The 24,865-nt window shown below is 38.8% G+C and overlaps 1 protein-coding gene across 2 annotated transcripts in view; it reads right to left on the minus strand.

The window, feature by feature from the left end:
- Positions 1-24,865, minus strand: part of LOC150079048 (CD109 antigen-like) — a 1,092,235-nt gene that overhangs the window by 832,013 nt on the left and 235,357 nt on the right. For both annotated transcript variants that reach the window (XM_090384122.1, XM_090384121.1), the window contains exon 8: positions 4,765-4,838. In XM_090384122.1, coding sequence (XP_090240248.1) covers positions 4,765-4,838 — 74 coding nt within the window. The remainder of the gene's footprint in view (positions 1-4,764; positions 4,839-24,865) is intronic.

The raw sequence follows: 24,865 nt of genomic DNA on the forward strand, positions 1-24,865 counted from the left end.
GTTTGCTGAGCAGTGCAGACAGGTTGCCAGGGCAGGTCATGGAGTCTTGTCAATGATATACAGGAATTTTGCTAGCAGGGACAGGGAGGTGATTATCCCATTGTACAAGGCAATGGTCAGGCCACACCTAGAGTACTGTGTAGAGGTCTGGAGGCATCATTTTAGAAAGGATGTAGAGTTGCTAGAATGAGGACAAAGAAGGGCAACAAGATTGCTGAGGGGAGCAAGGGGGTGCTCTTAACAAGAAAGGCTTAAATTCTGCAAATTGCAGCACTTGGAGAGTAATCACCTGCAAGGTGATCTGATTGAAGTGTATAAGGCCTTGAATGGGATTCTTCCTCTTGCTACCTCAGTTTAAGAAACTGAGGTAGCATAGATCCAAATTGAGGAAAGACAGTTGTAGAACACATGTGCGGAAATTTGCATTTAGCCAGTGGGTGGTTGATTGGTGGGACAGACTTCCATCTTTTGTTGTGGAAGTTGATAGCCTATATAAATTTAAGGCTGAGCTGGACAGGCATTTTGGCTGATGCATTAGCATTAGTAGAGGCATTTGTTGCAAGAAACAAGCTTATGCAACATCAGCCAAAAAAAACCACTTCCACTTCACTCCTCTGCTCATTCGAAATACCTGTCCAGCTGAGCCTTAAACTTATTTAGGCTATCAACTTCCACAACAAGGGATGGAAGTCTGTTCAACCAACCAACCACCCGCTGGCTAAAGGCAAATTTCCACACGTCTATCCTACATCTGTCTTTCCTCAATTTGAATTTATGCCCTCTCAGTTGATTATTCTGAGCAAGAGGAAGAATCCCATCAGCATTGAGAAAGCTCAAACCATTCAAGGCTTTATACACCTCTATCAGATCACCTTGCTGGTGCCTAGTCTCCAGACACTGTAATTTGCAAAACTTAAGCCTTTCTTCGTAAGAGCACCCCTTTGTTCCATTCACTAATCTTGTTGCCCTTCTCTGTACTCGTTCCAGCAGCTCTACGTCCTTCTTGAAATGAGGCCTCCAGGCCTGTATACAGTACTCTAGGTGTGGCCTGACCACTGCCTTATACAAGGGAATAATCACCTCCTTATCCCTGCTAGAAAAATTCCTATATATCATTGACAATACAGCAAGAGCTACTCTTGCAGCCCATCTGCACTGCTCAGAGAACTTCATATCTGCCTGCACAACCACCCCCAGGTTCCTTTCACTCTCTACCACTGTCAGTGTAGTACCACAGAGTTGATACGTTGCTCTGGGGTTGCTGTTTCCCATATGTAGTACTTTACATTTGTCAATGTTAAACTTCATTTGCCACCTCTCAGCCCATCTGCTCAATCTTTCCAGATCCTGTTGCAGCAGCATAGTGTCAGTAGTGTCCTTGACAACCCTGGCAACCTTTGTATCGTCTGCAAACTTGGACATTAAGCTTGATATACCATTATCAATATCATTTATAAATACAGAAAACAATAATGGACCCAACACTGAACCATGAGGGACTCCACTAATAACATTAGTCCACGATGAGCAGTGTCCATTGATTACCACTCTCTGTCTTCTCCCCCTCAACCACCCCTTTATCCATAGCAGCAATTTGCCTGCAATGCCACACTGCTCCAATTTGTGCAGCAGTCTTCCATGTGCAACAGTATCAAAAGCATTTCTAAGATCCAAGTATATAATATCAAAGTTATTCCCTGCATCCAGTTCTTTTGTGACTGCATCGTAGTATCCAATCAAATTGGTCAAACAAGATTTCCCCTTAACAAAACCATGCTGTGTCCGAGCTATAACTGAAGTCTTGTCTAGATGATCCTGCAGTGCTTCTTTAACCAGTGCCTCCATTAATTTTCCTGGAACAGAAGTTAAACTCACAGGTCTATAATTACTTGTGTCAGCCTTTGATCCTCCTTTGTGAATTGTATTTCTTAGTGACTCAAATCAGCAATGCACAGTCTTTTAATTTGAGATTAGTACATCAGGAACAAAGAAAAGGACCATCAGTTGATTGATTAACAAGATCAATCTTTGATTACATGGCACAGGCTAATCAAGTGACAAACTTGTGACTCACCTGAGAATTCCATTGAGAAACCTATGGCCCATTTCAATCTGTCACTATAACCTCAGGTAAAATCTTCAATGCAGATCTCATAAGAACCATTGTTAACTTTTATCAAAATTAAATTTACAATATATTAAAGAAATTAAATGAAATAAAAAATTAATCCGCTGAATTCTTTATCCAAACCACTAATCCTTTAGCCATTAATCCCACAACTGTGGAAACCTGTATTCTCACCTATTGCTTACCTTAAAAGGCTATTAATTAGCCAATCACCTCATACTTTTGGTCACTACTGTACTTGTAGTGTGTAATTCGATTCTGTGACTATCAGTCTTCTTTAGCTTACTAGGTGAAGGACAGGAAATGTAACACTATCCGTTTCTTGTTAAGTGGGCCACATCCCAGTTAGCTAATGTTTTTCTAACAACTGTCAACCAAGTTTTCTCCAGAAAGAAATGAGTATGTTTTTCTAAAATAGACTTCAAGACGAAATATGAATCTTATGGCTGCTGGTTGATTGTATTGAACAGCTCTTATGCATGGAGTCAGGCCTCCAAGCCCAATGGACACCTGCTGAGATATTTGGTACTTTTACCTCGCCCTTGTATGAGATTCGTGTTTCTCATCGATGAATTTCATTTTGGATGTTTCTTGTCCCAAGATGATCTCTGGAAATTTGTTCCCCAACTAATGAGCTTCCTAGTCAATAAGAACATGGTTTTGGCAGAAAGGGGGTACCTATATATTCAGGTGAGGGACAAAGGACGACGTTCTTCTTCTTCTTCCTGGTTCCACGTCCATGTGGAGGATCATCTGCATCTTATTCTTCCCATCGTTTCTGCCGTTTTTTCCCTGTGGACCTGAGTAGAACCCGAAAGGTACAACTAGTGGAAGTGGAACAAACAATTCTTTACTGATTGGTCATACTTGTTTATACTCTAAAATTAGTACATAAGCATCCCTCCTCAGTAAAACAGTATTTGATGTAATGTTACTTGCCTCATCACTAACTAATTAGAGGTGAATGTAATGCGACAACTGTAATCCAAAGAAGCATTGCCACATATATAACACTTGTACTCTTAAAATATGCAAATTGGATCATTGAGTACATGTAGCCTGACTCATGAAGAACACAAACCTGTTGGATACATGTACCCTTAATGTTATTCACTAATGTTAATGTTATACACTATTGAATTTACAAAGCAAACAGGTCTAACTTATAGAAGGATTTCAGGATGAAAAACATAATGCCAATTTGATGTCGCAAGTCTTTTCTCTATGTTGCAGAATAGGTCTTGAGGGCAAAGACTGTTGTCCTAGTATAAAAACCACAAGTCAATCACACAAGTTCATAGGCATCATCTGGAATATCAATTTTAATGATTAAACTTGCCCAGAAATCTTGTTATACACATTGCATCTCGAATAATAATAAGAGTCAAACGCCTTAATCTCCATTGGAAGAATGATGACCAGAAGCACCCCTGTGGAACACAACTATAGAAAAAAGAGAGCAACATGTGCTCTCTGCGACTGCAAATTGCCACAATACATGTTGTTAAAATGTCACTGAAATGAAATTAATTTTATATTATGTGAATTTTTCATAGAATACAGGTTAGTTAACTGATTTACTGCAGTAAGATTCATAAGAGATAACAAGAGAATCGTGTTCCAGAATTGGGGTAATAAAGGGGCCAGTTGGCCCCTTTATTACCCCAATTCTGGAACATGAGAGGAGTTTTGCATTCCAATAAGAGGAGTTGTGCATGTAATAAAGGGGCCAACTGGCCCCTTTATTACCCCAATTCTGGAACATGAGAGGAGTTTTGCATTCCAATAAGAGGAGTTGTGCATGTAATAAAGGGGCCAACTGGCCCCTTTATTACATGCACAACTCCTCTTAGTGGTCCAGGCAAGTAAGAGAAAAGAATTGAAATCATAAGAGAGCAACAGAGCTCCAACTGTCGTGGGTCAATTACATACAATCAAAGGGGTCAGTACAGGTTCTAGAACATGATGCTCTTTATAAAGGTAATTAGCATGGAGTAACAGTGTATTAAATCTCTGAATCGAAATAATCCATGAAGGTACTGACTCATTTAAAGTCATGATTAGGCAGGTGCCACAAATTCAATGAAGCATAAATTGATTTAGTTATAATTATAATCACTTAATTAGAATCAGCCTTTGTGGCATAGCAACTGTATCATTTCCATTTGCTGCTGATGTAGCAGAGCAGTCAAACAAGAAGTCGTGTAAGTAGATATGCTTTGAGTGACCATGGCTCATGCTAGCATGACTGCTAGCATGAGCCATGGTCACTGTGGTCCAAAGTTAAACAAGTTTAACATTCATGATGGTTTTTAATGAGCAGATCCACTATTACTACCTCCTACTAATTTATTAACACTGTAACATGCTATGAGATCTACAATAACTGTAAAACTGAACTCAGTGTCTCTTGTATCCTATCCTGTGAACTCCACTGACCATGTGGTTGTCCCCAAGAATAAATAAAAAATTTATTTATTTTACAAAAAAAATTAATAGTAACCATTTTCCAAAAATAATGATCAAATATTAATACAGACAAAAAAAATTAAAGTCATGACCTGGTAATGGTCCTGAATGAACAAGCACTATAATTTCCCCTTTGTAAAAAAAAATCACAAAAGAAATGTGCTTACCTTAACATTAATGTGAATAGTCCATTCTCCAAGCACTGGTTCGTCTGCTAACTTTATGTAGGCGGCTGCTACACCTGAGAAATACATAACAAAAAAACTAGCTAACTACACTTTGCTATACCAGAAATCAACTCTAATAACACGACTGAAAAAGAGAAGAGAACAGAACTACTAGTTCACACAGATCAATACATAAAGCAAATGAACTATCTAAAATTTTAGAGCATATTCTATATACTCAAACTACAGATTTTTGGAAAAATCTGTTGTTTGAGTCCAAAGTTAAACAAGTTTAACATTCATGATGGTTTTTAATGAGCAGATCCACTATTACTACTACCTTCTACTAATTTATAAACACTGTAACATGCTATGAGATCTACAATAACTGCAAACTGAATGTGGGTTTCACACTAGTTTGCAATAACTGCAAACTAGTGTAAAAACCATTACAAAAGAATTTCACTCAGTTCCCCCACAACCCATTGATTTTAAAACTTCAAAGTGAGCTTTAATGGAAAATCCTTGGATATATCATATATACATATGTATATATATATATGTGATAATTATATTATAATATATTGATATATAGATGATATCAAGGTTTTCAAAATTATTTCTTCGATTCAAAATTGTTTATTTGGAAAATAGACAATCATAGACATCATCAACCTAAAGAAAAATAGTTTTCCCTTAAACCTAAAGAGATGCTGTATTACAGAAACCACATAAATACTAATGTGGGTAAAGCCTCAAAAATATTGGCAGAATCTCTAAAAATTTTTCTGATTTTGAGTTTTTAACCTGAAAATTTAATGGCTAAATTATCCACTGTTGAATATGCTTCTCAGGTATAATTCTCCCTTTGTGTTAATATTTAAAAAAATGAGAGAAAAAGTACAGAAATATCCTTTCAAACATTTGTAATATTCAAGAAACGGTCTTGATGCTAAACAAAATAATTTGCATAATAAAAAATAGTGTAGTGCTCTTTTTATGTAGTAAGCTGGATCTTTGGGTTGTTTTTTTTTAACAAACTATTTTCTGGCTTTTCAAAAAAAACGATTTAATTTTTTTTTTTAAATTTGTTTTAATTTTAAAAATGTTTGAATTTTTAATTTTAACTGTCCTTCACATCAACTAAGAGGTCATCATTTATTTGTCTTCTAGAACTAATCATTTAGTTAATCATTATTCCAATACAGGTAGCCCTCATATAACAAGGTAGTTAGGTTCCTATAAAATCTTGTATAGTGTGAAACTGTGTTAAACAGGACTAAGAACCAGTACAAAAAAGGGGGGTTACGTTCCAAAAGCTAACAAAAAATACATTATCTTTTTATACCTATTGGAAACTTAATTTTTATTAAAAATAGCAATAACTGAACAAGCGCCTTACAAACTGTGATACATATATGTCAGATAATGTACATTTTGATTTAATTTTCTTCCTCTTCATCACTGCTAAGCTCAATCAAACAAGAATGTTTTCTCTGTTGCAAAATATCTTCACCTTTTGAATTTTCTTCTGCAGCTTTCGTGTATCTTCTGCTCTCTTTAAAAAATCAGTAATCTGGGTTTGTTTGCTTTTGCTTGAGAGATCTTTGTAAATTTCATGGTATGGAGCTAAGCATTTTTGAAGCTCCCTTTTGAACTCTGTGCTCCTCTCAGTCGAGGGATAAGCATCCAAAAAAATAAGATTCTAATTGCTCGGCTAAGTTTATGCCTTCCCGCAAACTTTTTAGCATAAAATTTGGAACTTCAAAATTTTCATCTGCACTATCATCCTCTGAATTGATTTGGTTTACCTCCGATGCCATTTCCATCAAATCCGCTTCGCCAGCCTCTTTTTCTTCCAGTAATTCTTGAACATCTTCAGTAGTCATATCAAAACCTTCACCTCCTACCGACTTAGCAAGTTGTACTTTCGCACTGATTCCGTTTTTTGCCAGTTCAACCATAATTCCTGAATGAACTGACTCTGGCCATACATTTTTCCAACATTCAGTTAATGTTGATGGTTGGTTTTACTTTGAGCGATAAGGCTATGATTCCGATGCAGTCCACAACTGAAAAATGTTTCCATGCCTCCATCACTTCAACAGATTCGGAATAAAATTTTTCCAAAATCCATTGTAACGATTTTCTGATGTAATGAGTTTTAAAGGTATTAAAGAAGAAGTTGTATTAGGTGGTAGGAATATTACTTCAACATTTGGATGACAAATATTTTGGATGGCCTCGCACATTATCCAACAATAATAAAACTTGAAATCTAGATTTTTTAAACAAGTTCAACCAGCACAAGTTCAATAGCACAGAACCTAACATGAGGATTTCTCAACATTTATTTTTTATTTTATTTTATTTTTATTTTTTTGCATAACGACTAGCGAGCCAAAAGCAGGGATTCGCAAAAAAGAATGAAAATGTTTAAAAATTACATCCAACATAATAGCAGGATTTCCCTCCACACAAAAGTTCAAAAATACTGTGTTATGTGAGGTTTTCCGCAATTCTCTAACTGTGTTAGAGCGAAACCGTGATATATAAGTACCGTGTTGTGCAAGGATTTCTGCAATTTATCAATCATGTTGTAGAAGTACTGTGTTATACGGGGGTTGCCTGAAAGGTTTCTCAGCTGGCAAATGAAATTAACATTGATATTTTTAACAATAACACTTTAATTAAAATGAATTCAAAGTCCTAAAAAAATACTGTTGGCAAGGTTTAATGCTCCCTATCAACTGGATATCCTCATTTGTCAAAGTTCAGTATATCATGTCTACCAAGGAAATTTAAGGAATAATTAAATGCTCGTTAATATCTGATATTCCTTAACTTTAATATGCAGTATTTATATATTTATTGTGCACTATTCTGGAACACTTTGTATATTTATCAATGATATTGATGAAGGTATATCAGGCTAAATGTCGAAGTTTGCAGATGATACAAAGGTTGGCAGGGTTGTTAATGACAGTAATGGCAGTGTGCTACTGCAACAGGATCTAGATAATTTGGGCAGATGGGCTAAGAAGTGACAACTGAAGTTTAACCTTGACAAATGCAAAGTACTGCATATAGGTAGAAGTAACCCCAGAGAAACGTACCAACTGTGTGGTACTACACTTAAGGTGGTAGAAAATGAAAAAGACCTGGGAGTAATTGTGCAGTCAGATATGAAGTTTTCTGAGCAATGCAGATAGGCTGCCAGGGCAGGTCATGGGGTTTTGTCAATGATATATAGGAATTTTGCTAGCAGGGAAAAGGAGGTGATTGTCCCTCTATATAAGTTAATGGTCAGGTCCACCTTGAGTACTGCGTACAGGTCTGGAGGCCTCATTTTAGGAAGGATGTAGATTTGCTTGAGCGTGTACAGAGAAGGGCAACAAGATTAGTAGGGGAATGAAGGGATCCTCTTACCAAGAAAGGCTTAAGTTCTGCAAATTGCAGTGGCTGGAGACTAGGCACCTGTGTGGTGATCTGATTGAGGTATATAAGGCCTTGAATGGGTTGAGCACGCTGAATTCTGATGGGATCCTTCCACTTGTTTAGATTACGAACCTAAGGGGGCATAAATTCAAATTAAGAAAGGATAGATGTAGAATAGATGTGCGGAAATTTGCCTTTAGCCAGCAGGTGGTTAATTGCTGGAACAAACTTCCATCTGTCGTTGAGGAAGTTGATAGGTTAAATAAATTTAAGGAGGAACTGGACAGGCATTTGGAGGGAATGGTGTGATTTTTTTTTTTTTTTTGGCTGATGCTGCATAAGCTCATACACTTGCTTTCTTGCATCACATGCCACTACTATTACTACTACTAAACTCCAGGACACCAAATCTTGATTGCCAGTTTCCCATAGAAATAAATTTAGACTGGCAACAGAAAAGTCCTACAGCACTTTTATAAAATTTTCTGTGTTTATGCACAAAACATTTTGAAAATCACATCTTGGATGTACTGCCAAACGTCAGATGAAAATTAATTGCTGACCATTTCTGCAATGCACTTACTTACAGAATGAATATTGTAGGTTCTTGGAGCTGCTATGAATGATGTTCAGTCGACAAGATTCAAATTTCATCATACTACACATTTGATAAATGGTTGTGAATTTGTAATTGATTAAAGTATTTTAAAAACTAAAACAGATTTTGTTGAAGAGCTTAATGTGTTCATGTGTCCATAACTTTTACAAATTTTCTGATTTTGCAAATGATTGAAAATTAATAATTAAAATATTAAAGTTATATTAATGTGAATTTTGATATTCCTTCAGTATAGTTTTACCATTATTGTTGCATTTTAGGTGTTAGGCAATCTATGCAAAATTTGGCAACTGAAAATTACATACTGTATGACTAGGGGAGGAAACTTAGCAATGCAGCATATAAACTGAATACCTTTTCTACATATCGAAAAATTTGTTTAAGCAGAATTAATTAACATACTGAAATTCACAGTACACAAGTTCCAAATCCCAACCAAACTAAAATTTTTCAAAAACCAAATTTTGGGAAGTTTAATTATCACCCAAAGTGAAATGTTCTATTTACCTGTTTTCTGCCTGAAAGCAAATGTGTGCCAAAATGAACTGAAATTTTTGTGCCTTAACACACGTATGCATCCATTCGACTGAGCACTGTAAAGAGAAATGGCACATGAAATGAACAAATGAGCAATATCTGCACGACTGAAACATGGGCTATTTGCAGTGTGGCAGGGATTTTGCTTAGAATCAAACACACTGTATGTATAGTGGTATAAAAACTGTCTATTTGGGTCCCAGTTTCATGTTCTTTGCTTATGTTGGAGTTATTTTATCTAGTTTAATATTTTCCATAAGAAGAAAAGGATCCATAAGATGCTATAACCTTTTCTTCCATAAGAAGTAAATATTATAGCATCATCATCCTTAGTGCTTGTCTTTCTACTGACAAAACTTTGTGCAGAAAGTGTTTTCCTCCAAAATTTTACCCTAAGGGAGTTCTTATAATGGATCAGCAAGCTGAGACATCAGGAATGAAAAGGACCATGAATGGAGAGCATGCTGAAGCTGATGACATCGAATCAGCTCTTTATAATATGTCATCTGATACTGAAATTGAATTTTATTCAAATGATGTGGATTCTGAGTCTTGCCCACATGCATTTGTTGATGTTAGAACATAACAAACGACTGATGACACACTACTTGGAGTGATGAGTTTTCGCAGATGAAATCCCTTCCATTTACAAAAAAGAAGTGCCTACTTGTTCCAGCAGCCCAGAATTATATTTTAGTTAGTTTGTTTGTTTGTTTGTTTATTGGTTATTTTGAGCTCATTACAGTGAACCAGCATTTTTCTAACATTAGCATTAGCAGAGGCATATGATGCAAGGCAGCAAACTTATACAGCATCAGCACAAAAAAATGTTTGTCTAGTGTTCTGCCTTGAATTTATTTAAGCTGTCAACTTCTACAATGGCAGATGGCAGTTTGTTCCAGCAATCAACCACCCCACTGACTAAAGGCAAATTTACGCCCATCTATTCTACAACTGTCTTTCCTCAATTTGAATTTGTGTCACCTCAGGCGATTAATCTGGGCAAGAGGAAGAATTCCATCAGCATTGGGATTGCTCAAACCATTCACGGCCTTATACACCTCAATCAAATCACCTTACAGGTGCCTAGTCTCCAGAGACTGCAATTTGCAGAACAAGATAGATATAAGATAAGATATAAGATAGATAGATATAAGTAGTCTGTAATCAAGTCACAAAGGAGGTTAGGCATGCAAAGGCAGATTATGAGAAATCTGTGGCAAAGGATGCAAAGAGTTCTTTACTTATGTAAACTCGAGAAGGAAAGTGATGAATCATATTAGTCTACTTAACATAGATGGTTTGACTATTGATGATCATGCTAAGGTAGCTGATATTTGAACTGAATGAGCATTTTGCATCTACATTCACACATGAGGAGTTATTCAAGGAGGGGAGCTAAGTGATTTTGTAATAACTGAGAGCAAAGTGGAGGAGAAATTGTTGAAGTTAAACATAAAGAGGGCACCTGGGGTGGATGGGATCTATCCAGTTATATTAAAAGAGGCAGCAAAGGAAGTAAGAAAACCCTCAGCCATAATTATAAGAGCTTCTTTGAATTCAGGGTAGGTCCCTCCAGAGACTGGAGGTGTGCAAATGTATCCCCAATTCACAAAGGAGGTTCAAAAGGTGATACAAGTAATTACAGACCTGTTAGTTTAACTTGTGTTCCAGGGGAAAATAATGGAGTCACTGGTTAAAAAAACACTGCAGGATCATCTAGACAAGACTGCAATAATAGTTAAGACAGCATGGGTTTGTTAAAGGGAAGTTTCGTCTAACCAATCAAATTGGATACTATGATGTAGTCACAAAGGAACTGAATGTAAAAAATAATTTTGATATCATATACTTGGATTTAAGGAAAGTTTTTGATACTGTTGCACATGGAAGACTACTGTACAAATTGGAGTGGTATAGCATTAAGGGCAAGTTGCTACAATGGATAAAGGGATGGTTGAGTGGGAGGTGACAGAGAGTGGTAATCAATGGCAGGGCCGCCTGAAGTGGGTAGGCGAGGTAAGCGTCGCTTACACGCGGCAGTAAAGTTTAAGGTATGTTGGTTTCTAACAGCTCCTGAGATTTCTCCCATCTCCGCAAGTGAGTTTGTATCGAGCCAGAGATTTTGAGGTGTGTGGATTATGTTCTATGTAGTGTGTTGTACCCTTTGTTCATCCGGTCAATTAGCCGCCGGGACCCTAGTGGGATCCGAAGTTATCACACCTTGCCTCGGGGAGGCTGACCCAGTGTACCATTGTATCTAAAGTATTCTGGAAGGTCCTGCCACCTACTTTCCTGGGAGTTCAGTGTCTATGACCTAAATAAATGGAGGAAAACTATGAAAGTAGATGCCAAGGAGGATACTTAGTCGCTCTTTAGAGGGGCTATAAGGAGACAATCGCTAAAAGATAATAAGTTATCTAATAGGTCAGGCATAAATATTGATTTTTTTTTTTTTAATTTTGACATGTGGGATGGACACTATGTAAGAAGAAAGTGTGGGAGGGAGGCGGAAGTCTGGGGGTTAGAAGTAGGAAGTCAACAGTGAAGATGACCCCAGTTTGGTAGTGGGGCATGCCTATGCCCCACAAAAAAAAAAAAGGAGGGGAGGGTTGGAGAAGCTCTTCTCTCCCCCCAGGAAAAAAAAATGGTTCTGCTCAAGGGAGTGCAAAAGTAAGATCGCCCACTAGGCACCAGGAAATTCAGCACAGTCGACGAAGCTACAAGATATATCTGGGGTGTACAGCCACCCCGGAGTCATGAAGTGGGTCAGGTCTGGAGTATGGTCCCTTGAAAGGCCGTACACAGGACATTTTCAGAGCAGTCTTTGTTCTGGAGTCTGAGACAGTCGTCTGGGACTGTGTTGGTGCCCCATTCATATGTGCATCCATTGGTCAGGTTCCATGATGGGATTAGATAAGGACTGGCATGGGACCAGAGTTCTGACTTGGTAGTTGTCGTAGGTTTATCTTAAATGAGTTTTCCATAATTGGTGAGGTCTGGTTACTTTTGACGGGTGTTCCAGTCTCTGGACTTATGGTGAAGGAAGGGTTCTTCTTCTTCCAAAAAACTCTTGGGTAAAAGGGGAGAAAGAGTTATATGTTTCTTGAGATTCCAGGAGAAAATGCTCGTGGTCTTTGGGGGTTGAATTGGATTCTTGTGATTACGATGCACCTTAAGTGCTCATAGATGGGGCAATGATACATCAGATGCTGCCATGTTTCCAGAATACCACAGGAACAGGAAACATTTTCCATTAATCCCATTGTGATTAACTTTACTCTAATGGTCCTGTGGCCGGTAAGAAGGTATGAAGTCAGAAGACCTGGAGAGAACCATGGTGGCATGTCTGGGTAGGTTCTTTAAAGTTCGGGTAGGAATTTCTTTGTTATGGCACCTTTGTTGGTGTAATTAGCATTAGCATTAGTAGAGGCATATGATGCAAGAAAGCAAGCTTATTCAGCATCAGCCAAAAAAAAAAAAAAAAAAAAAAAAAAAACAACCACTACTCCCATTTCACCCCTCCTTTCGTTCGAAATACCTGTCCAGCTGAGCCTTAAATTTATTTAGGCTATCAACTTCAACAACAAGCGATGGGAGTCTATTCCACAAACCAACTGCCCGCTGGCTAAAGGCAAATTTCCGCACATCTATCCGACATCCGTCCTTCCTCAATTTGAATTTATGCCCTCTCAGGTGATTATTCTGAGCAAGAGGAAGAATCCCATCGGCATTGAGCATGCTCAAGCCATTCAAAGCCTTATACACCTCTATCAGATCACCTCGCCGATGCCTAGTCTCCAGGCTCTGTAATTTGCAAAACTTAAGCCTTTCTTCGTAAGAGCAACCCTTTGTTCCATTCACTAATCTTGTTGCCCTTCGCTGTACTCGTTCGAGCAGCTCTACATCCTTCTTGAAATGAGGCCTCCAGACCTGTATACAGTACTCAAGGTGTGGCCTGACCAATGCCTTATACAAGGGAATAATCACATCCTTATCCCTGCTAGAAAAATTCCTGTATATCATTGACAAGACACCATGAGCTACTCTTGCAGCTCGTCTGCACTGCTCAGAGAACTTCATATCTGCCTGCACAATTACCCCCAGGTCCTTTTCATTCTCTACCACTGTCAGCGTAGTACCACAGAGTTGATACGTTGATCTGGGGGTTACTGTTTCCCATATGTAGTACTTTACATTTGTCAATGTTAAACTTCATTTGCCACCTCTCAGCCCATCTGCTCAACCTTTCCAGATCCTGTTGCAGCAGCATAGTATCAGTAGTGTCCTTAACAACCCTGCCAACCTTGGTATCGTCTGCAAACTTGGACATTAAGCCTGATACACCATCATCAATATCATTTATAAATACAGAAAACAACAATGGACCCAACACTGAACCCTGAGGAACTCCACTAATAACATTAGTCCACGTTGAGCAGTGTCCATTGATTACCACTCTCTGTCTTCTGCCACTCAACCATCCCTTTATCCATAGCAGCAATTTGCCTCCAATGCCACACTTCTCCAATTTGTGAAGCAGTCTTCCATGCGCAACAATATCAAAAGCCTTTCTAAGATCCAAATATATAATATCAAAGTTATTCCCTGCATCCAGTTCTTTTGTGACTATATCATAGTATCCAATCAAATTGGTCAGACAAGACCTGCCCTTAACAAAACCATGTTGTGTCTGAGTTATAACTGAATTCTTGTCCAGATGATCCTGCAGTGCTTCTTTAACCAGTGCCTCCATTAATTTTCCTGGAACCGAAGTTAAACTAACAGGTCTATAATTACTTGTGTCAGCCTTTGATCCTCCTTTGTGAATTGGGGTTACATTTGCACATCTCCAGTCCATGGGTACCTCCCCTGAGTCCAAAGAAGCTCTCATAATTATGGCTAGGGGTTTGCTTACTTCCTTTGCTGCCTCCTTTAATATAACTGGATAGATCCCATCCACCCCTGGTGCCTTTTTTATGTTTATCCTCAGCAATTTCTCCTCCACTTTCCTCTCAGTTATTAGAAAATAATCTAGCTCACTGCCAATGTTTACTTCACCTACGACATTCCCCTTCCTGAATAACTCCTCATGTGTGAATGTAGATGCAAAATACTCATTTAGATTGTTAGCCACCTGAGCAGGATCCTCAACTGTTGAACCATCAACATCCAGTGGACCAATCTGATTCATCCCTTTCCTTCTTGAGTTTAAATAGGTAAAGAACTCTTTTCTGTTTTTCTTTGCGTCCTTTGCCAAGGATTTCTCATAATCTGCCTTTGCCTGCTTAATCTCCTTTGTGACTTGGTTACAGACCAACTTATGTCTGTCATAGGCTTCCATGTCACCCATTAATTTGTATGTATCCCATGCATTTTTCTTCTCTGCCATATGTCTCATTAGTTCATCTGACAACCATTTAGGCCTGAACCTTGAACAATATTTCTTGGTTGGTATGTAAAGCCTGGTAGCTTCCAAGATTAGTTCCTTGAATGCTTCCCATTTTGAATTTGCTGTTGGTAACATCATCAGTTGGTCCCACTGTATAGAATTTAAATACTGTCTCAGACCATCATAGTCGCCTTTACGAAAGCAAAAACCCTTCCCTTTGCCTCTGATGGTAGTTACCTCCTTGAGTAAATCCCACTTCAGCACACTGTGATCACTGCCACCCAGTGGTTCCTTTATCTGCAGATTCCTAATGCATGAAGAATCACTACTGATAATCAGATCAAGAGTATTACTCCCTCTAGTTGCCTCCTGAACATGCTGGTGTAGAAAACAATCATCCAAAATAATCCACAAAAGCCCTGCTAGTGTGTGAGTGACCAACCCACAAATTCCAGTGAATATCTGGGAAATTAAAATCCCCCATTATAAGACTCTCTGATTTACTGGCCCATTCTATTTCCCTGTACAGTATCTTATTATACTCATCAGAGTCATTAGGCCTATAGCACACTCCTACTCTCAATTTTGATCTCCCAATGCTTATGTCACACCAAACTGACTCAACACTGCACTGTCCAGCGATGTCGACTGGCTTCACTTCCTTGGTTTTTATGTGTTTCTTAACTAATAGCATAACCCCTCCCCCCTTCCTATCCTGTCTATCCTTTCTGTAGACGTTGTACTCCCCAAATTGCATTTCTGCATCCCTTATATCTGTGTGACACCACGTCTCTGATATCCCAACAATATCTGCCTTTGATGTTTTGAGCAATACCTCAAATTCATCAAATTTATTTACTAAACTCCTAGCATTGGTGTACACGCAAGTATACCTGCACTTGTTTCTATTCTTAGCTACCCTAACACAACACATGTGTTTACTTGTATCACAATGACTTCCAGCAGTCTCTGAAATATCCTGCATCTTGTTTTTCAGGCTTCTGCTCATTCCAATAGAAGCAGTGCAAGAATCTCTTTCACCTCTGCCAGTGGCTACTGTTAATCCATTAGTCTTTGTCTCCCCCCAAGCTAGCAGTTTTCCGACCCACCTAACACTGCCTCGATAGCATCAGCAAATATTCTTGCACCCTTTCTATTTAAGTGTATCCCATCCCTGTAGAAGCAATCTCTCCTGTTAACAAGTACATTCCAGGCTGAAAAAAATTCTACCCCTTGAGCCTTGCACAATCTTTCCAGGGCCGAATTGATCGACAAGGCTCTCATCATATAATGCCAACGGGACTGCCAGAGGTTATGTAAATAGATGGTGAGTCGTCGTGTTTCCCCATTGTAGCTGTTTTCTGGATTGGTGGCATAATCCCGAAAGGTAGTAGATATACCTCTAGCAAGGTTAAATAGAAGGCCGCAACGCACAACCTCCAGGTCCAGGGGGAGAGCTCCCCCTAGGGCCTGAGTGCTGACGGTGCAGTAAGCACGGGAAGTGGTCAGCAGGATTATTCTTTGAATGGTGTCCAGTTTTCATTGATTGACAACTGTGTTGGCTTTGCTGAACCACACAGGGGCAGCATAGGTGATGACAGGTAGAAAAATAGTTTTATAGAAGAGTCTGAGAGTTCTTCCCTTAAGTCCCCAATCCTTTCTGGTAATTCATGCAATCATTGCAGATTAGTTTTTGATTTTTCTGTGCAAATACTGTAGATGAGTTTGAAGGTCAGATTTGAGTCCAGTTGTAGACCTAAGTATTTCACTTGTGTGTCCAAACAGATTGTAGTGTTTCCGAACTTTATATGTGGAGGTCGATTTGGGTGAAGGTGTCCTTTGAAGAGAATGGAGCTGGTCTTGGTTGCTGATATTTGCAGGTTATGATGAGCGGCCCATGTCTGGAGGGATATCAGGGTGCTGTTTCCGGCTGTTTCCAAGCTTGTTCTGCTGTTTGCAGCTAGCATAAGGATGAGATCATCGGCATAGGCTAGAGAATTAACACACCCCAGGTCGTGCTGAAGAAACTCATCGTGTACCATGTTCCAAAACATGGGACCCAATATAGATCCTTGGGGACAGCCTCTATGAACTTGGCGATTTACTTAATAGGGTGCTGTCACTGTGATATGCCTGTGTGAGAGGAGAATAACTCTATAAATTTGCAGGAAGTTTTGCAAGTCGGAGCCTTCCCAGGATGCTCAGCCACCAAAGGGTGTCAAACACCCCACCAAAGTCTAATGAAATGACCAGAAAGTACTTCTGGATGCAGGTGTTCGCAGTTTCTATTATCTTCCGAAGGGTGTCAATTGTGCATTTACCTTTTGTAAAGCCATATTGGTTGCTGGAATGGAGGTTGGCAGCCTGGTAATGAGATTCAATGCGTTACTTGAGTAGTTTTTCAAAAATTTTGCTGGTAACCAAGAGAAGAGCAATGGGATAATAAGAGTTCGGTAACTCTTGTTGTTTGGAGGGATTCTTCAGCAGCAGACAGACATTAGCAGTTTGCCAATCTAGTGGGAACCAACCAACTCTGACGCAATGGTTGAAGAGGTTGAGGAGCAGACTGGGAGTGTATTCGATGACCTTTTTCAGAATTTCGTGTTCCAGGCGATCTGGACCTGGTGTCTTTTTATTTTTGATCTTTAGTGCAACTTGGTGAAGTTCCTGCTCTGTGAAGAAATCCTCTCTGTTGTTTGACTGGTAAGTTTCGTTGGTTTTGCATAGTACAATTTGATCCTGTATTGACAGGGCAACAGCTAGTCGAAAGACATAGTTTAATATATTATTTATGGATTCCTTCCAGCTTGTCATGATTTGTCCTTGAGGTCTCTTGGTGGAGTGGATCACTTCCCCTCTGGGGAGTTTATTAGTGACGATTCTGTACACCACTCCCCAGGGTTCCTCGTTACCCATTTTCCATGGTGGAGACCAGTTGCTCCCAGGAGAGTTTCTTCTTCTGCCTGGAGGAAACCAGTATACTGGTTTCCTCCTTAGAATGCAGGCTTCAGTTGCCTTAGTGATTAGAGCGGTGACTGCACGTTGGTGCTTGTCTGCGTCATGAAGGTTAAGAGCTTCTACTTCAGGTTCTGGCTATGTCTGTTGGGCTTGTTGGAAAGCTCTTCTTTTTGCATTTACCTCCTGTCGGAACTCATGTAGTTCCTGGCACCACCGAGGGACCACTCTGTGTATTGGTTTCCTCCTTGGAATGCAGGCTTCAGCTGCCTTAAAGATTAGAGCGGTGACTGCACATTGGTGCTTGTCTGCATCATCAAGGTGGTGGTTTTGGATCTGGAGGTCATGTTCTTCAGCCATAAGGTTGACTTTGAAGCGTGGCCAGTCCACTTTAGCAACAAAGAATCTCTGAAGTTGCAGCCTTGGTGGCATGTTTCGGTCAAGGGACCGGTTCATCTGGAATAATATTGCAAGGTGGTCCGAGGTTGACCAGCCATCGGTCACTGTCCATTTCAAGATCTGACCTGCTAGTGATCGAGTTGACAGGGTGACATCTATTGTGGATTCCCCGAGTGTGTTGGATATTTGTCGGGAGGTTGTTAGGGTGATTTAATACAGTGAATGGACTGTTTACAAGAAACTCTTCCAGCTGTTGCCCATTTCTAGTTCTTCTGTGGTCTTCAGTGTGATTGTGCTAGCTAGGCAAGCGACAATTGACATCTGTCAATTGTCGCTTGCCTAGCGTTTGGAAGTTCCATGATGAGTTCTTGCAAGTAGATTATTACTTGGAGGATGTCCTCGCCTGGTCTACAGTACAAGGAGACTGATGATGGGGCTGATGATGTGAGCGCAGGCAGCCCAGGCGTGGCAGAAATGAGATATTTTAGTGACCGTGTAGTCTGGGTTGCGAACCAACACAGCTGCCCAAAGTGTGTCACCATGACACTGAACTATTTTGTACAAAGCAGGATAGCATTTGACGGTTTTGACTAATGTGCATGGTTCTTGTAATAGGAGGATGTCAATGTTTTCTTCCTCGGTTTTCTGGCAGCTTCCAGGAGGGCACCAAATTTTTTTTTTTTTTTTTGATATATACAAGTCGGATCATTGTTTAATGAACTCCTTTATAGCGAAATTTTGTATTTGGCAATATTTTTTGAATTCCCCTTGATAATTACATACATTTAAATTTCATAGAACAAGGAAAATTTCCATATAACAAACGAATTATGAGAGACTTAACTGGGAATGCATTGTTCACACCTCTGGGTTTCAGGCAATTAGCGTTGCTACTAAGCACAAATGAAGAGCCAAAAGAATTACCATTCTGCAACTTAGTGAATCAGGAGAAATTTGCAGCAAACAATCAAAACACAAAATTAGGTAAATTACACATTCCCAAAAATCAGCCAATTACAGAACTCGACTGAACAATCGCTCCGCTCTTTGGCACGCCCGCAACAGAGACACCCATGTTCTGAATTAAGCCAGAACATGGGTGTCTCTGGATTTAACAAGGCAATGTATAGCATTCAGGGGATCTTCGGGGGCTCACATCTGATGAGTATGGGCTTGGCACACCCAGGGTACTGAGCTGGATATCATCATTCTTCTCTTTCTTGGTGATTCCCTTCTACTTTTGTCTCTCTCTCTCTCTCTCTCTCTCTCTCTCTCTCTCTCTGAGTTACTCGGGAACTTTTTTTTTTCCTGGTGCAGCATAAGCCTCAGGCTTCCTTGCATCATATGAATAATAATAATAATAATAATAAAAAATATTCAAAATAATCTTCATAAAATGATCTTCAAAATAATTTCACAAAATATTAGAGATAAAAAAAAACAGAAATTACTAGAGAAGCTAAATATTTTGCTATAATCACTGAAGATGAAAATAAAGATATGGATACAAGGAAACATACTAAATCAATAGACTTAAAAATAACATCTTGTAAGTTTCTTTGTTCAATTATAATTAGCATTAGCATTAGAAAAAGGCACATGATGCAAGAAAGCAAGCTTACATAGCATCAGGCAAAAAAAAAAAACCCTTCTCCTTTCACCCATCCACTCACTCCAAGTGTTTGTCTAATTCTGCCTTGAATCTATTTAAGCTATTAACTTGATCTCAAAAATTTTTTCAAAAATTTTGCTGGTAACCAAGAGAATACAAGGTAACCAAAAGCGTTCTCCTTTCACCCATCCACTTGCTCCAATTTTTTGTCTACTTCTGCCTCGAATCTATTTCAGCTATCAAGTTCTACAACGACAGATGAAAGTTTGTTCCAGCAATCAACCACCCGCTGGCTAAAGGCAAACTTCCGCACATCTATCCTACAACTGTTTTTCCTCAATTTGAATTTTTGCCCACTTAGGCGATTATTCTGAGCAAGAAGAAGAATCGCATCAGCATTGGGCATGCTCAAACCATTCAAGGCTTTATACACCTCAATCAGATCACCTCGCAGGTGCCTAGTCTCCAGACACTGTAATTTGCAAAACTTAAGCCTTTCCTCCTTTGTTCCATTCACTAATCTTGTCCTTCTCTGTACTCATTCCAGCAGCTCTACATCCTTCTTAAAATTAGGCTTCCCAGACCTATATACAGTACTCAAGGTGTGGCCTAAACTTCTTATACAAGGGAATAATCACCTCCTTATCCCTGCTAGAAAAATTCCTGTATATCATTGACAAGACACCAGAGCTACTCTTGCAGCCCACCTGCACTGCTCAGAAAACTTCATATCTGCCTGCATATTTACCCCAGGTCCTTTCATTCTCTACCAGTTGATACATTACTCTGGAGTTACTGCTTCCCATATGCAGTACTTTACATTTGTGAATGTTAAACTTCAGTTGACACCTCTCGGTCCATCTGCTCAACTTTTCTAGATCCTGTTGCAGCAATGTACTGTCATTAACTACTCTGCCAACCTTTGTATTGTCTGCAAACTTGGACATTAAGCCTGATATACCATCATCAATATCATTAATAAATACAGAAAACAACAATGGACCCAACAATGAACCCTGAGGGACCCACTAATAACATTAGTCCACGAAGAGCAGTATCCATTGATTACCATTCTCTGTCTTCTCCCACTCAACCATCCCTTTATCCATAGCAGCAATTTGCCTCCAATGCCACACTGCTCCAATTTGTGCAGCAGTCTTCCATGTACAACAGTATTAAAAGCCTTTCTATAATCCAAATATATGAAAGCAGAGATGATATTCAGGATCCGCAACAAAATTTCAAAATTATTTTTTTTCTTTCAAATTATGGTACAACAATTTTCTCCTTAACTGAAAAGTTTATATGAAAGAACATGGAGAAATATTTAAAATGTTTTATAATATTTTAGAATTAATAAATGGTCAGATGATGATTTATTAAATCATTGCAAAGATTTACATATTAAGTTAAGTGACACATCATAATGAGTCCGATATTGATGGTTTGGCATTATCTAAAGAAGAAGAAGAATCTTTATTGCAACATGTAGATGATGATTTACAATAGCACAGTTTCAATTACCCATCACCGCACAATGGCAGGGTTAACAAGTTACTATAAAGAGAAAGCTGTCTGAATACACCAAAAACATAAAATAAAAGAATAGGTAAATTAAATAAAGTACTAGAAAAGGAAATGAATTGAGTGTACTATATACAGAACACATTAAGTGTATATACCATTAGTTACAGAATACTTTACATAAGAATATATATTGAATTGCATAATTCAATACATTGACATTGAATTGAGTTAGAGTTTACATTGCTCGGGACACGGGTTATAATATTGGTGGCGTTGGCCATCCATCAATGAGTATTCTTTTTCCGTACTTTACTTGTTGAAGTCGACATCTAAATCTTAGATATGTTATCACATCTACTGAGGAAGAAACTGGTCAAAAAGGTGAAGACGTGTTTGAATAAGTCATAGCTGTTGAGTTGCTTGCAGACGTGCCACTAGGATCCTTCATGCACAGTTGTCCCAAAAGGAGGGAGAAGAGATACGGCCAGTCAAGAGCTTGACAGTTATAATGAGTCTCCTTTCATCAATGAGCCAGGTGAGTCTTGGGATGTTAAGTGTTTTGGCCATAGCGGTGGTCTGGAGCTGGGGAGGTAGGCTAAGCTTGCGGCAGCCCACTTGAGGAGAGCCAGTACTCAGAGCATTTTCCACTACCATCAGACCAGAACACTAGTTTGACAGCAGTGGAAGATGCGGATGCACAAATCTCTGCATCATAGAGAAGTGGGGGATAAACTATTGTAGCAATATATCTGACCATGGTGGATTTGTCGGTTACATGCTATAGATGCTGCTTGCATATCCATCTCAGTGTGGTGGCTTTTGTGAGAAGCAGGTCTATATGGTTTTGAACATGTGGGATGACTAGAAGAATTTAAAGTACTTCAAATTTATATTAAAGATAATATTACCCCATTCGAAGTTTTACAATATATTTAAAAATGATTTCACAGGTACTTTTCCAAATGTAGCAGTTGCATTAAGAATTTTTCTAACTTTACCAGTTTCAGTTGGTTCGGGTGAACGGATTTTTTCAAAATTAAAATTAATCAAATTATTTATGATCGACAATGTCTCAACAACAGCAACTCTCTAATTTGACAATACTTTCAATAGAAAATGATCTTTTGGAAAAAATAAACATAAATGAAATAATTAATAAATTTGCACATTTTAAAGCAAGGAAACACATTTTTTAACATTATAATTTTCCTTTAATTTTATTATTGTGGGTACAATTACTGTGATTTAGTATTTAAAGTTTATTTCCAGAATTTCAGAATGATTTTTTTTTTTTTTTTTGTTGTTTCATTATATTATAAGTGAGATATGCTGTAATTCTTTTCTTTTTCAATAAATTACTAATAATTATTTGTGCCTTATTCTATTTTTTAATCCAAATATTTTGGGGCAGAAAATTTGATTTCGCTTACTGGTGGCACATAGGATTGCAGCGGCCCTGATCAATGGACACTGTTCTTCGTGGACTAATGTTATTAGGAGAGTTCTCCAGGGTTCGGTGCTTGGTCCATTGTTGTTTTGTATATTCATCAATGATACTGATGAAGGTATATCAAGCTTAATGTCCAAGTTTGCAAATGATAGAAAGGTTGGCAGGGTTGTTAACGACAGTATGCTACTTGAACTGGATCTAGAAAAGTTGAAAACTTCAGTTGTTAAAGTTGTTAAACTTTAGTTGCCACCTCTCAGCCCATCTGGGCTGAGATGTGTCAACTGAAGTTTAACACTGACAAATGTAAAGTACTGCATATGGGTAGCAGTAACCCCAGAATAACGTATCAACTGTGTGGTACTACACTCAGGGTGGTAGAGAATGAAAAAGACCTTGGGGTAATTGTGCAGTCAGATATGAAGTTTTCTGAGCAGTGCAGACAGTCCTGCAAGAGTAGCTCATGGTATCTTGTCAATGATATACAGGAATTTTTCTAGCAGGGATAAGGAGGTGATTATCCCCTTGTATAAGGCAACGGTCAGGCCACACCTTGAGTACTGTATACAGGTCTGGAGGCCTCATTTTAGGAAGGATGTAGAGCTGCTGGAACGAGTACAGAGAAGGGCAACAAGAAGAAAGGTTCAAGTTTTGCAAATTACAGTGTCTTGCGGAGACTAGCAATTGTGAGGTGATCTGATTGAGGTGTATAAGACCTTGAATGGTTTGAGCAAGCTCAATGCTGATGGGATTCTTCCTCTTGCCCACATTAATCGCCTAAGGGTACATAAATTCAATTTGAAGAAAGATAGATCGGCTAATTCCTATGGGACAGAAATCTGTGCCATTCAGGATGTTATGTTATCTGATGCACAAGTCTGGGTTCCGGTATTGAGCTAGGCAGTGGAATGCTTGATATATCCTTCATTTAAATTCCTTCAAGGGCATCAACCCTGTTCTTCAAGCTCTCGTATAGATTCTCATTTAGCTTGATTTTATATAATGAATCACATTTCAGATTTGTAAAGGTATCTCCAATTAGAGTGTGAGAGAAGAATGCAAATTTTTCATTCTTCAACAAAAGCAATGTTTTCCTGTGAAGATGTAACAACGACTTAAGTTCTGAAAGTACTTAAGATGAAAAATTCTAAGAGGAGTGTATTGAATGGTATTTAATCGCCGTAAAGTACTTTTCTTTAGGTACTTTTAAGGTATTTTTTCTGAATTACTTTTCTTTAATATGCTGAAAAGAGGATACATAAGATGAAGTGGGTGGGATAGTTTACAAAGGTTCTACTTGCAATGTCAATGGGAGAGGGCTTGTTTGTTTGTTATTTGGTTTTTAGGAGCATTAGCAACTAAGGCCATATTGCTCTGGGAATATGCGGTGGTCATTCCCTTGACCTTTCCGCATCCTCTGTATCTCGTGGTCACGGGCTCGAACCCCGGTCTAATCAAGAAGCGTGTGCTACGCACTGCTGCTCCTTCCCACCTGGCTACGGAGGCGCCCTGGGAGAGGGAAGATGAAGTGGGTGGGATAGTTTACAAAGGTTCTACTTGCAATGTCAATGGGAGAGGGCTTTTTGTTTGTTATTTGGTTATGAGCATTAGCAACTAAGGCCATATTGCTCTGGGAATATGCGGTGGTCATTCCCTTGACCTTTCTGCATCCTCCGTATTTGGTGGTCACGGGCTCGAACCCCGGTCTAATCAAGAAGCGTGTGCTACGCATTGCTGGTCCTTCCCACCTGGCTACGGAGGCGCCCTGGGAGAGGGAAGGTCATGCCTATTCAGTTGCATTATTGGAGATTGCAATGACAGAAATTTCCCATTCAAAGCTTATGCTTTCTTCCAGATATGGAGAGTCTAGTATTTTTTGTAACAGTTGAGGCAAAGGTCATCCAAGGATAGAGTTCCATTTGGCTTTTCCATCTAAGTATTGTTAAGGCCAATACCATCTAGTATTGGCCTTAATTTTTTTATAAATAATTAAGTTGATGATTTCTCATTCAACCTGATTATTCAATCAGGATGTATGAGAAACTTACAGAAATGATTCCTTGTGTGTTTTCTCCCAGTTTAGCTTTGAGTAAATGGCATTCCACTATTAGTTTTACTGTACATGCTTATTATTGATGTTATGAATGGAAATTCCTACAGATAAAATGTGACTAG

Source organism: Mastigoproctus giganteus, chromosome 10 (assembly GCF_048544385.1).
Source record: "Mastigoproctus giganteus isolate SK-2022 chromosome 10, ASM4854438v1, whole genome shotgun sequence".
Classification (NCBI taxonomy): Eukaryota; Metazoa; Arthropoda; class Arachnida; order Uropygi; family Thelyphonidae; genus Mastigoproctus; species Mastigoproctus giganteus.